The sequence below is a fragment of the Geospiza fortis genome, unplaced genomic scaffold, assembly GCF_000277835.1.
Source record: "Geospiza fortis unplaced genomic scaffold, GeoFor_1.0 scaffold11, whole genome shotgun sequence".
NCBI classification, from domain to species: domain Eukaryota; kingdom Metazoa; phylum Chordata; class Aves; order Passeriformes; family Thraupidae; genus Geospiza; species Geospiza fortis.
Genome location: NW_005054304.1, coordinates 7,706,237 through 7,720,850, shown reverse-complemented (window position 1 = coordinate 7,720,850; position 14,614 = coordinate 7,706,237). Strand labels below are relative to the sequence as shown.

General features: G+C 37.6%; 1 protein-coding gene across 1 annotated transcript in view; it reads right to left on the bottom strand.

The window, feature by feature from the left end:
- Window positions 1–14,614, bottom strand: part of CCSER1 (coiled-coil serine rich protein 1) — a 538,753-nt gene that overhangs the window by 306,892 nt on the left and 217,247 nt on the right. Inside the window, exon 6 of the mRNA XM_005418130.2 lies at window positions 5,790–5,867. Coding sequence (XP_005418187.1) covers window positions 5,790–5,867 — 78 coding nt within the window. The remainder of the gene's footprint in view (window positions 1–5,789; window positions 5,868–14,614) is intronic.

The window sequence follows — 14,614 nt, the reverse complement described above, 5'->3', positions numbered from 1 at the left end:
GAAAAGCTTACTTTGTAGGTATGCATCAGAATTCATTGTGTGAGCCTGTGCCTGCCTGAGGGAAGGAACCTGAAAAAACCCAATATTTACCCTTGCAGTGCGGATTACATAAAATGTTAAGTTTTGCTGGAAACCCTATTAACTGAAAAAAAAAGTAGTTATGATCCTTCTGCATGCTTTTCTTGAAGCATCATTTGTGTTTCTGGTTGCTTTTGAAGATTTTACTAAGACATACATTAATAATTTTCCTATATGTGGCTCATTGAGTAGATGACTGAATTTATAGCGTTTAAAGCATCAGTTTTGCCTAAGATACGAATTTTAATTTTGAACTAGTGGTGAACCTGTGATGAAAGCTTCAGTAAAACCAAGGAGAATACACTAAAAATACATGTACATAAAATTTGGAAAGAAAGAGAACTATGATCAAGGCATAGAGGCGGAAAGAAATCAAACAATACATGTGTAGTTCCCAGTCTCATTGTTGATCCTTTTAGTCATTAGTAAATATCTTAGTATTTAGTAAATATATCAGTGATACTGTGAAACTACCAATGTTGTACCTACACTCCCCACAATAAAAAAAAATGTTCAAAAGTGATGTGGTTCTATTCAGACAGACTTGCTGGCAGAGCTCTTTTTCTTACGAAAAATGTGCACAGAGTTACTGAGAAAAAGGAAAAGACAGTGAATAAATGCACAGAAGCTTCTTGTAACAGGGCCCACAATACCTATTTCACACTCCTCCCTTCAGAACAAATTCAGTGCTGTTCAAGATCTCATATCCTATGATGATAAAGACTGTGAAACAAATCAGATGTATAAATCTTTTTGAGAAATGACAAAATGGAAGGCTTGCACCAAAGGTAGAAAGCTGCTGTGAGGATGTGGCTTTTAAAAGTCTGTGCTATACCAGCACAGGAGTCATAAAGAAAGGAAATACTGACATGGGAGAGAACAATTAAGAGTGGGAGGAATCAATTGAACCACTGAAGAATGGTGACAGACTGGTCTAAAATAGAATGGAGACTGAGGCAGCAGAGGAGTAAAGGTGGGGTTGTGTGAGTCATACTTCTACAACTCTACTCACTTTACTAAAATATCAAAGACATCTCCAAAACAAACAAAAAAGCCAAAACTACAGAGGCTTCAGATGCTTCTCAGCAGAAGCAGAAATTGAGCTGGAGGGTGGAAAGAGAGAGACAAGAGCCACTGAGGCCTCCAGCCCACTGGAGATCATCACTGAGCCCTAGCCTGTTCCATCTGCCATGGGGTCACAAGGTCTGTGTGACGATTTCAAAGTCTATTTTGAACACAAAGCAACAAATTAAAAACTTCCTTTAAGGAAGTGTCAGCAAATACTTAAAATATCCAAATTAATGCATTTAAGGTAGAGTGGGTAAATAAGCTGGCTGTGTCAACTAGCATAGGAAGCTTTTGGAGCTACAGGCCCAGCTTGCTGTCATCACTGCTGAGTAAATCAAGAAAATATCTCATTCTACACCTAGAAATACAAAGCCCCACTCTGAAAGATGTGTTCCCTGGGCTAAACAGCAGTCATTAATGTGCCTTTCATATTGATTATTCCAAATATCTGCAGTAAAATTAAACTGTGATTACAGACCAAATGGATAATTTATCTCTTGCTAATTCTAGGCACAAACGTCAGGAGCTGCCAGAGCTCATGCCCATTCATGAACTGCACTGATTTGCATTTCCAGAGCCTGTAGAGCTGCAGGATGAATAGTATACCTCTAAGAATAGACATAATTTAGTACAGATTACACTTTACTAGACCTACAGCAGTGGTAACTCTACTGAGGACTGTCAGCTTTTGCTACTTGACCTGGCACTTCTGTTTTCTTACTGAAGGAATTTGCATCAAGGGTATTAATTACAGAAATCAGAACACAGTAGGATAATAAATACTGAAGGAAATTCTCAGCTCCCTCGAAGGAGAAAGGAAATAATGGAGGATTTTTTTTCTTTCATTTAATGCCAATTAGTAAAGCATGGTCGAGATTAATCAGAATTGAGACACAATTAAACATCTCTACAATAAATTGCTATTATGGTTATTATTTACAACTTGGCTGTGACTAATAACCAGTGAGACTGATGCTCATTACAACAAATAATGTATAATTAGCTAATATTAGATATTTGAAGTACCAAATGGCTGTCATAGATCTCTTCTTAAAAGACTGTCACTATATTTTAGAATAATTTTAAAATAATAAAATACTATTATAATAAAGCACAGGATAATGAGTAGGAGAAAAGAACAGGTTCTAAAAAAATGGATGAGACATTGCTTGCTAAGTTGACCTTTTAGAAATACCCACTCCTTCACTTATCTTCTAAATGAAAGGCAGGATTATTTTTAATTCCAGCTAATGAGAGCAGATGTAAGTACTCATAATTAAAAGTCACTCACATTTGAGCCAGCTACAGTTTTGCTATTATAACAGATAATAACCCTTAAGGTTGCATGACAAATACTGTTCTACTCCATTATATTCCAAATTCTTGGGTTTGGAATATTTCAATTGTGACATAACTTTTTCCCACAAGACAAAGACCTAATTCTTCAAGAAATATTATAAAGGGACAGAAGAAAAAACTTCTCTTCAAAAGAAGATCCTACCTACTTGAAAGTTTAAGTGCAAAACCACCAACAATATGTTCTTTTCTGAGAGGAGAAATAAACTTTTTCTACAGTATAGGAAAAGATCTTCTTTTTCTAAACACATGGAAAACAGCAGAGGATTGTAAGCTGAAAATAACCCTCATTAAAAAGAAATGCCTATGACGGCTTTATCAAAAATTGTTGTAGAAACATTTTGCCAAAGTGTCTGTGTACAGGGCTGAACAGGATTTTTTCTAAGATTTTGAAGAGCACAGCTAAGGAAGACTGCTCTGAACATCTGTGTGTTGCTAACTCCCCAGGGAGAAGGAACCCAAAGCCACACAGAAAATTGGCTGTACTGGCTGCTGTGCAAAGTTGCCCCTTTCCTCAAGGAAAACCAAATCTACTATTTACAGCACTTATGGAAGAATGGTTGCTAAACGGCATTAACTGTATGTTTATCTGGTAATTTTCTCATGGCTGCTTTTAGGATTCAACAGTTCTGGAGTTGGCTACCTTTATTTCTTACCCAATTGTTTTGTACTCCTTTCATTGGGTATCGGTGATACGCTTTTAAAGGTACTGTCTTGATATAAGTAAAGCACAATGCCTCAGTTAAAGTAATGGCATTTGATGGACTCAGGTGGACTATCCCTTGCTGCACTGGAAAATATCTTGCTCCAAACACTCCTGAGCAGGGTCTTATATGATTTGGACCTTTCTGCTACAAGTCATAGCATGTGCAATTTATTGGGAGAATGGTAGCTGAGGTTGGTGTTAGCAGAGGTGAGATCAACTTAAAAAGTACTTCCAGGGAAATCTGGTTTCTAACTTTCATTAGATTAAATTCAAAATCTTAAAATGGTTTTGTACTAGCTTAGGGTCTCCATATTTTCCCAGCACATATCCTGTGGGACTAAAAATGACAGGCATCTGCTTTGGTGAAGTTGGATATACAAGAAGAATATGGTGACAGGATTTGTATTCTTTCCTTACACAGAAACGCCGAGTTTCTTTTGAAGGAAAATCGTTAAAATCCAAGGAAGGACGCTTCTCTTTCTTGGTATAAAACCATGTATGATTGAGAACCCAGGCTTGGTTTCATTTCACAGTCTAATATAAAAGCTCATTAGCTCAGAGATCTTCAACTGTCCCAAAGAGAGGCAATTGATAGGGCCCTGCTTCCTTACACCTGCGCTTTCTGAACCACAGAATGGAATTTCCTTTTCAATCTCCTTCTCTACAGCAAGGATGTGGGAAAGGTTATTATCATGTTGCCAAGGGAAATGCACCATCCCATCATCAAAAGCCAATATTATTGACTGACAGTATTCACAGAGGATTATGGCTTGTAAAACCAGTCATTGACATTACAACTGGAACAACAGTGCTCTCTCTTGGAGTGAGCCAAGGAGAAGTAACAGAAACTGTAACATTTTATATTATTTTTATTTCTACTAAATGCTGTAAAATGCACTTAACTTTTTCCTGGTCTGAACTCCATTCATTTTACTTGAACTGCAAAGGAAAATGTTTCCTGGTTTGAAAATTGACTGAAAATGAAAGATTAAGTAATTCTCTCTGCCCTATTTTTCTACTAGACCTTTAATATGAAAAACATCTTTATTGTTTTATTAGAGCAACTATTCCACTTCAAATAAGTAATTTACAACCCATTTTGGGTTATAGGAACACCATTTCTTTAAAAAATAAAGGCACTACAGTGTACTTGTCAGTGCCCCAATGCAAACAGAGCAATGTTTGATTACCTCAGCATGAAAATTAAGAAGTTAGATTTTCTTAGCTCTTACACCTTTAGCTGAGCTGAGCAGCCCATTTCTTTCTAAGCCTAATATCTTAGTGGTTCTCCAGGCACGGGGAGATTCAACTACTGGATCTGACTTAGAATGCTGAGCAGACTTCAATGTGTATTTAAAGTGGTGTTCCAAAAAAATAAAAATGTCTACCCTAGTATCTACCCAATTTCAGCCAAATCTGACTGAGCGATGGGTCTTAAAAGCATAAAATCCCAAAAGAGGCATAAGAATCAGTGAATAGCTGACCACTGATATCGCATCTGTACCTCCACTGATGAAACAACTGAGCAAGCACAGTCCTCAACCCTTCTAATAGCAAGAATCAACTGGCTGGTTATACAACTGTTGCACAGACACTGAAAATATGGGGGGGAAAAAAAAGCAGTTTCTTTTCTGGGCTTGGCCAGGTTAGAAGGACACTGTTATTTTCTGTGCTGGAAGAACATGCAGGAGAGACACAAACTTTGCATCATCAAACTTCATTAATTCCAGTTACTCAGCTTTAACTTAGCATCATCACAAAGCTAAAATTCAAGCGAGGCAACTGATTGTATGCACACAGAAGGTGGAAACTTACTTGGGAGAGGGAAAATTTTAAAAAATCTATTTCTGCGAGTGTAACTTAGTCCATATTTTGACACCCAATTGAATAAATGGGGCTGGAAATTCAAATTCCCTCTTCCTTATCTAAGGGAACAACTGGCAAGGTGACCTCTTTGCTAGATGATGCCAGCACTGCTCTGAGTACCTGGGTGGCCTCAGGAGACCTCTTCCAAGAGGATCTGCCTAAGGCTATTCTGTGTCCCCAGGATAGATATCATGGTGTCAGCTGAAAATGTGACATATGGCAACTCACTCCTCACAGGTTAAACCTCATGAAGTTGTGGACATTGTCCCAACATTTATTATTAACTAAAATGCCAGGCCTGTGGCTTACACTGGACTTATGCCAAAACTGTTCTTTGACAGACCTTTAATGTCTCCTATGTCTTTGGAGAAACTAACCATTGTTTTTTCAAAGATACACTTGAAATACAAAATAAAGAGAGGTCTGTTGATGACACACACTTATACAGAAATGCACATATCCAAATGGAGGATGGATAAAAGAGCAGTCTTACAAATAACAGTTCACAGCTGTAGTCTGCTGGAAAACTATTCAAAACCAACATTGTATTCTAGGTATTTCTTGGAAATTGCATGGTATATACACAGAACATCTGCTGACATCACAGTAATTTGACGAAAAGGAAGAAGCAACAATAAGCACTTCACAATACAGCAGATAACATGATAAGCCAAGATTAATAGACAATATTTATAATTAAGTGAATTAACTGTACCTTGAAAAACAGTGGCTCCTCAGGAAGGGGGCTGACAGGGAGGGAGGCTGTGCTGCCAGCTGGGCTCATGTCTGTACTCTGAAAGAAAAGCACACAGGAGTTTGCATTTCCAATCAACTTCTATGGACAACTTTTCTACATTTTGGAAGAGGGAGGGATGAAAGAGCTTGAAAACAGCACTGGAAATCCAACAGAATTTGACTGACAACTGCAACCTGTACTTTATTTGCTTGTAATTAGTTCAAGTATTTCACTAATAGGTAAGTACTTGCATTTTATTTTGAATTAACTCCCCATTCAAAGACTGAAACACATGCACAAGTACACAAACATGCTGTTCATGTTTGTTCATATAGAAAAACTTATTCATGTCAAAAGAAACTATGACATAAAATTATTTTCATGATGGCTCAACAGTATATTTAGAAGGAAATATTAACATGAAAGCAATATATCAGAGGAAAATATTACATTCAATGTTTAAAAAAAGATCCTGTTCACACGAGTCAATGTACGTTACAAACAAGCACTAATACAAGAAAAGAAACAGTGAAGACCAAAGTTATAAATAAAAACAATTCAGTATGCTTCAATGAATCTGTCAATTCAAAATGCTTGAAAGATTGACCTAGAACCCCATTCTCTCCAAATCATATTTCAGTAACTTGCTGGTTAGCAAGGTCATTATTTTCACAGATGTGACAGATATTAAAAGTGTGTGACTTTTAACAATACAGAATGGTAATAATAATAGAACAACAAAACCTGGATTTCAAAAACATATATAAACAATATCACAGCTGTTCTGGAGAAAACTAGAATAATGCTACCTCTTGGGGAAAAAAATTCCCCAAGTGCTAAAGTAAAAAAAAAAAAAAATCCAACATGACCACTAATAAAACAGAAATTAAGAATTTAAAAAATATCAACAAGTTTGCATGGCCTGGTAGTGCATTCCTTTTCACAATGTAGCACTGCAATGCAGAATGATCTCATAAATTCAACTTGTGCACTTGGCTAATCCGATACCTGGTTTTGCATCGCTATGAATCTACTCTAAGTCCTTTGATAAACCCAAATTCTGCAAGTGAAACACACTGCTCCACCCAGTAATTTCTAACATTTCATTGATCAGAAGATGCTTATGGAGAGACACTGCATTTTACTCAGCCAACTGGTCAGGGATGAAAAAAGACAACATTTTTGGTACCAAATCCCTGTGTCAAACCCAAAACAGGGCACAGAGACTTCTACGTCAACAGCCACTGAGAAAATGTGAGTTAAATTAGATACCTCTCAGTTACACCATAGCTGAAAGAAAAGACAACAGCTACTTGCTAAATAATAGAGATGCAAGTAAATGAAAAAGAAGGGGGCCATGCTAATTATATCCTAAGAAAGAGACAGGTAACGGAACACAGAGATGATGCTGAGGAATAAAGAGAGATTGCAGCTTGTCAGAAAGCCAGTATCTCTGCAGAATCCATTGTATTCAGAAACACTACAAATTTGAACTCGGACTCCTGCACCTGATCATCAAGAAAACTGTCCAGTATATTTATAAAATGAAGTGAAACTTAGCTGTTCTACATTAAACACAGATAGCAGACAAAACTGGACACTTCTGTGGGAATGTTTTGCCTCAAATGCCAGCAGCTCAGCAGAAGACCATTCACCTTTTAATTTACATAGAATAGCAAAAAAAAAAAAAAAAAAAAAAATCAAGCATCTGATTTCCAAACCAAATCAAGTGCCCTAATTTGCAACTAGAAGTGTGCAGGACAGACCCATCTTTAAGCACTGAAACAGCATCACTAGGAAAACCTTCAAAGCATGAGCTGCACATTGTTCAGGGATAGCTGGAATCCATGGAAGGTTTAACAGCCCTGAGGATGATGCTCGTGTTGTCACAAAACACCGCAGGGCACATGCAGAGGATGGCCTCAGAAAAACATCTGCTCTTCCATGATGAGTGTACAGGAGCCAGCCCAGGTCCAATGTCATGCTGCTGTGGCACCATGCCTGAAACAGAAGGGCTGTTGGGGGTGGGGGGTGTGTCAGGAGGGGCACTACAACTACATGGCCTCTGGACTGACATTATTTTGAGTCTGGCCAGACAGGAGCACAGGCAGGAGAGCCTAAAGCTGTCCACATATACATATTCTCAGTGGCTCCTCCAACACCTTCAGTAATTTTCCTCTCTAAGGAAAGCAGAGCACTATCTGTGCCTGTGTAAATTAATTAAACCCAGCGGCACTAACACAGTTTATTATAGTGGAGGACTGAGTGAGACAGCACCAAAAGGGTTGTTTCTCAAGCTATTAAAAACCCCAAACCCTTACAAACTAATCACTGCTATGAAAGATGTTGATAGCTTGCATTCCTGAAGCAATATACTAAGAATTTCAAACAACACCACACTCCCCACTTAAATTTGCTCTCTGCGGTGTGTTTATATAACCACACTTTGCAGTCTAAAGCTCCCCATACATATTAAAAAAAAAAATCACTGTGAGGAATTTACTCAATGGGGACTTTTTATTTGATGTTGTCTAAACCAATTGTGTTCTCATAAAAGCAGCCACTCACTTCAAGACCAGAATAAACTGGATAGGTTTTAGTTATAAATTAACCAGAAGATGCTAGACCATGAGGCTATAATTACATGGTGTAACTCATTGCAAATGCTAAATAAACATAATTTGTATCTTAATTCAAAATATTAGGCAAAAATTAGGACATCTGATTTTGCAGTACTTTGCTGTGCAACTATCATTTTAATGTGTGTTTTTTATGCACAAAATGCACAGCTGGGTTTTGTTGACTGAGCCTTTTCCATGTGCCACTGGAAGCCTCTCAGTTTACCAGAGGGCAGAAAATTTGCACAGCTTTAATCACCTAAACTACATTTTCAAAATGTCTGAATACCAAGCAATTCAAGTATTTCTCAGAACAACAGTTTGGAAAACTACCATCTTGCCCATGCCAAAAAAAAAAAACAAACCCTGTGAGCATTTCTCTCCGTGCTTTTAGGCCTTTTTTTTTTTTTTGTTTGGAACAGGCTGCTAATATCCAGAAAAATGACATTATTAGAATTTTGTCAATAAATCTTCCATGATTGCAAAGATCAACACTAAGTTTTATTCTAATTTCTAGAATCAGTCTAAATATATATCATCCTTACTGTGCAGTTGAAAAAGTACCTTGGAGTCACTGACAGGCCACGCTAATCATTTATCCTTGGAGAGCAATGTTAAAACTGTGATCAGGAAGTATCCTGATAATGAGACAAAGGGAGAAAACAAGTCCAATAGAACAAGCTTTTCCCATTGCTACATCCATTTTGGAGATCCAAGGTCAGGATCCTGTTTGAGGACCGATTCTCATCATTTGAGCTAGATGGAAGTGAAAGCACCTGTTTCTAGAGCTGTTTTACAGTAAGTACAGGTTTGGTTTTATTTTATTCCACTTGTCTCTACCTTCCTCAAAGCAGAACATTTCATAAACCTACATAACAATGTAAACTGTCTAACAGCAGATGAGAGAATGTAGTCAGTGGTTCTCCAGCAACAAAGAAGATAAGGTCTGTGCACAGTGTTAAAAACACACTCCTTTGAAAAGGACTCCCTCTTTTGAAGAGTCATCTTCCAGTCTTCAGCAACTCTTCTATAAATGAAAGCAGATTCACCGCATAAATTCAGATTTTTCTTGCTACAAACCCTTGCCTTTAATCTGACGTTCTTTAGGAAGTGGCCTATCTGTCAGCCTTCATTAATTGTGCCATAAAATAGGGACCATCCACCAACAGAAGCCAATTTTAATTTGCTACAACTGCTTTTCAACAGGGGTAAACACTGCAATGGTAGCTGGCAGACACTGACTCCTCAGAGACCAGTATCACAATTCATTGATCTAAGGAGTTAATACTGACAGAGAAAACCTTCAGTGGATATTAGAGCTAGAGAGCCAATAAATCTTTATAATAACTGAAGAAAAGACAATCTGTGTACTTTATAGCTTTGTCTAAGAGGTAGCGGATGAGTGCTGAAGTGACTTTCAGAGTGATAGTTTTAGTTGTATCATAAGTTATGTCAGAAAATATAATTTTATAATCTAGAAGTTGAGCAGAACTAGGAAATTAAATAAGTGCAGTCAGCAAGCTCAGTAGTGACATTTTGATATACTGAGGGTAATCAAAGACCTGCAAATGGATTTATTAATGGGTCTGCACAGTATTTTTATGAAATATTGTACTTAAATATCATTATCCCATTTTATCCATGGAAGTGAAAAAGAAGGGAAAGTGATTTGCTCAAAGCTATGAAGGGAGGTTAAAAACAAAGACAGAATCATCCAGTTATTCATCCAGGGTGTGCAATGCTCTCCTACACACTTTTGGAGTGCTCTGATTTCTGTAATTTCTGCATTATTTAATGTCATGAAGAGGTTTGCTCATACATATACTTCCAGCAAATAAATTTTCTATAAACAACTGAGGCCAGAAAAATGAAAATTGGTTTAGATTAAAGAAATAGTAGACACACAATAAAAGCTTTCACCTCCCACCCTCTATCAGGTTTGAGTAACGTCCCCCAACATCTCCCATCGCTCTCATTAAGAACGGAGAGCCTCCTTAAAATGTGTTTTGTAATATCCATGGATACAATTCAGGTGGTTATTTATAAACCCATGTCACATCTCCTTCCTTAGAAAATACAGCTAAATATCTTACTAATTACTAATGCATGCAATTAACAGCTGAGACATTTAAGTATTATTTTCCAGTATTTGCCTGGAGCTTGCTGCTCCCACAGCTAGGAAGGCTGTGAGGGTCTTGCATCTGACCTGAGTTATTGTAGCTCCCATTGCAGGGGTGAAGCATAAATTACAGCTGCTACTGTGTCTTGCTACCTCTTTTTATGCTCCATGAGGTACAGACGGCCAGGGAAGGTTTCAGTGGTTCAATTAGCTACTGATTCTCAATCAGCAATTAGTATACAGGCACACAGATTAGTCCTGATTCCTCGCTCAATCTAAGCAAAGCCAATCACCTGGGGAAGTTGGGAAATTCCACCTCATAAAAGATAAGATACTGATCTGTCACTTAGCAGTATTTGTACCTTCAGTACTGTTTGATTTTTATTTCGGGGTTGTTTTTTTTTTTTTTTCAGAAGAGTCTGAGTTTTCAGGGAGTCTCTTAAATCTAAAATTTTTCTTCCACCAAGGAGGGGTTAGTACGAAGAATATTTTGTTGACTGTTATTTATTTCCACTTGGAAAAATAGCTGAAAAGATGCTCTTTCAACCTTCTAATAAGGCTAAATGAATTATAAAGCCCATAACCAGCAAGTAACATAAAGAGTACACGGTTTGTTGAAGGGCTACTCTGTTTTAAATAGATTAGACTCAGACTATATTTTCACACTGTTTTATATTTAATATAAACTTAATTTACTCATATATTTACATTTACTAAGTCACCTATCTCTCTTTATATTAATTGCAAAAGTGTAAGAACACCAAAACACAAAGCACAAATTACTATTTTTATCTAGTTTTCAGTTTCTAAAATGGCAATGAAATTTCTTAGCATAAAAATAAGTTGGTAGCTAGGACAAGGACAACACCTTGATACAGGTTTTGAAATTTGTAAACAAAGTAGAAAGATGAACTATTGAGAATGGGAGGTTGCTGGTTTACAACTCAGTGCATACAAATTGGGGAAAAAAAGTCTGGTTTTATAAGCACAGGAAATCACATTTCTTACAATAGACACTGACATATAGGTTATTTAATAACTAACGCACTTATTTAACACCAAATATATCTTCCTTCCTGCTCTTTATTTTCACCTGAATTATATCTTGCTCATCCTCCCAGTCTGTCTTTTCTCCCTGCTTTCCTCTACAAAACTTGTAATAAACAGAGACGCAAGTTTCCTTGTCAGACACCTTCCTGCTACAGAGAGGTTACATGAAGGGTCCATTAATATGTAGGAGAAAACCATTTCTACCTTCCCAACAGCAAATTCACTGCAAGTTAATCTCCAAAAATCCTCTTCACTTCTATTGCAAGCAGAATCTAATTTCAAAACTAATTTGGACAATGACTTTGGGGTTAACATCTCTTTGAGAGAAGACCTGCGGGATCATCAGTGGCTGTCACTCTTTCAGTTGGGACTGCTACCATGACACATGATATTAAATGCAACTCCAGTCATATTTTTATCCTAATGAAAACCAGGGGGTTGCTTTCACAGATGCAAATGCTTTGTTGACAACACAGTGGAGAACCGATTTCCTTAAGCAAAACTCTACCCCCTCCTCAGTTTCTATTGTTTCTTTCATACTTCATTGACTATACTATCCAGCCTTGACATTTTGTTATTGTATATTCCTCCCTAATAATATCATATAAAATCAGCTTTTTCTGCTCTTTCAGCAGGCAATTGAGAGAACCAAGTGCTCTCCAGGGATTTTAATCTGCAGGCTGTCTATTTCAATTGCTTTTCTTTCCTTGCAGGAGATCTTTCAAATGTACACTTTTTTTTTTCTCAAACTGCTTTCAGCTTTGTAGAAAAAAAGATGGTTGTCTCTCACAGTAGGTTCAGTGTGGGGTTTTTTTAACTCTAGTCACAAAGACACTTTCTTTCTCCAAAGCTGGCATCACAGCACTCACAGTACCTACCTGATACTCCACACCACAGCCATAATCTGAATGTGAAAGAAAATGTCTGGTCGGCATCCACTCAAAGAAGAAGCCATCAGCAGAGAACCTCTGGGCTCTCTCAAACTTCTACAGCTTCCCTGCATAGAGATCCACTGTTTTCCTGCACTTCCAGATAAAGCACTTAGAACACAGCTAATCAATTAAACTGAGAAAGGTCAAATCAGAGAATTGACTCCTCTCCCTCCCTTACACACACAGGCATGTTACGCATCATTACCTAATATAGCATACTGGGACCAAGATAAAAGGTGGAATTTAAAAGGACCAGATATCAATACAAATAATAAATGCACCTACTGTTACATTAAAGAGGATGAAAGTATAAACAGAATACGCATTTATTTGCTGCTGGATATAGGGAAGCAACTGTCTTGATGGTTAGGGAAAAAAATGCTCCAAACTAGTTTGTTCTCTTAAGTTCCTCTGAAGTACCCAAAGATGGCCACTGTTGAAGCCAGACATGGATTTAGGTGCCGGTTTCAGCACAATTCCTATGCTCACAATTCACTGTTCTCCATGAAGCTCTGAAAGACGTTTGTCATCTCCTTACAGCCAATGTAATGTCTTTTTTTTTGTCTACCAAAGACATGATTCCTTCAAGACAAAAATCTATTTGTAATTGCTATTAATGAGTATCTTTCTTGAAGGCACACATTTTAACATACACCAAACTCACATCCAAAAACTGCACATGCTTTACTGTCCAGTATATTCCTTTGCCCATAAGTACATAGGGATACATAGGTGGTATATCCTCCAATATTTTGATCAGTTAACTGACTACAGTTTCTCTGACTTACAGTGCTTTCACCTAAATGAGGGCAATGTTTTATAATATTGACACAATTTATTTTTTTAATCTGAACACAATGAAACCAACCTGACTTTCATTAATAATTTTCTGCTAAATTGTCCAGTTGTTTTCTAAGTTTATTTTACTTTGTAAGCACCATGGAGAACTCTGCCAGAGCTTCACAACTGTGTTTTAATCTGAGGCTATGTTTTATTTTTCTGTGATACCCAAAAAAGATTCAGATGCCTTCAATTGCTATGCATTTCATTGAGGTTTTAACAAGCTATTTTGCACTTCCTAAATGTTGTGATTGCAATTATTCTCACTTCTTCATCAGTTCTCAGAAGGGTTTTTACAATTTTAGTATGGAACCACTCCTGACAGGGTATTTTAACTTATTTAGATGCAGTAGCTTCATTCTCAAAACTATCTTGAATTACCCAATAACAGCTTAAAGGAAACATTTTAAACATCTGTATGTATCTGCTACTAAATCAAGGAAGACAGGCTGGGTGTTTTCTTCACACTACATGAAAAGAAACAAGTGACATTTTACAATTTGAAATTTGTTTTTCATGGTTGCAGCACTTCTGTATAATGTTGATAGAAGTAAAAGCTAAAAATTAGCGAGTTATGCTATGTTACTTGTTTCACAGTGTTTCCAATAGTAATGACTTTTGAAAGTTGAATTTATGTGGCATATATATGTGGCAATATTTCATCTTCTGAAATGTAGAAATTCTGATTACCACAGACAGTTTCTAGAATACTAAGCCCACTTTTTAGTTTAACAAACAGATTCCACAGTGGAGTTGGTCAAGGCGGAACAAAAATTCCTTGATTTTGTAAAAACATGGTATGCTGAATTCCCACCTTGACACAACAGCTTTCATTCTTAAGGGAAGGATTTAAGGGTAAGGCACAACAGGAACTTCAACTCCCACCCTGTCAGAAGGTTCAGTAGAAACTACCCCAGCTGCAGTAAGCTCTCCACAGTCCTTCCAGCTCCCCTTGTTCTCCCTCTCTACACTCCAGTGCTAAACAAGATCTTCGTGTGCTGTGGCCCGAGAGCTGATGCAGCCCTGCAGGTGGGGCCTCACCAGAGCAGAGGGGCAGAATCCCCTCCCTCCCCTGCTGCCCACGCTGCTTTGGATGCAGCCCAGGATATTTCTGGCTTTCTGGGCTGTGAGTGCCCATTGCCAGATCATGTCCAGCCTCTCATCCCCCAGCACTCCCAAGACTTTCTTCAAGACTGACTACTCTTTCTTACCTCTTAGTTTATTTGCACAGCATCTCCTATTCCC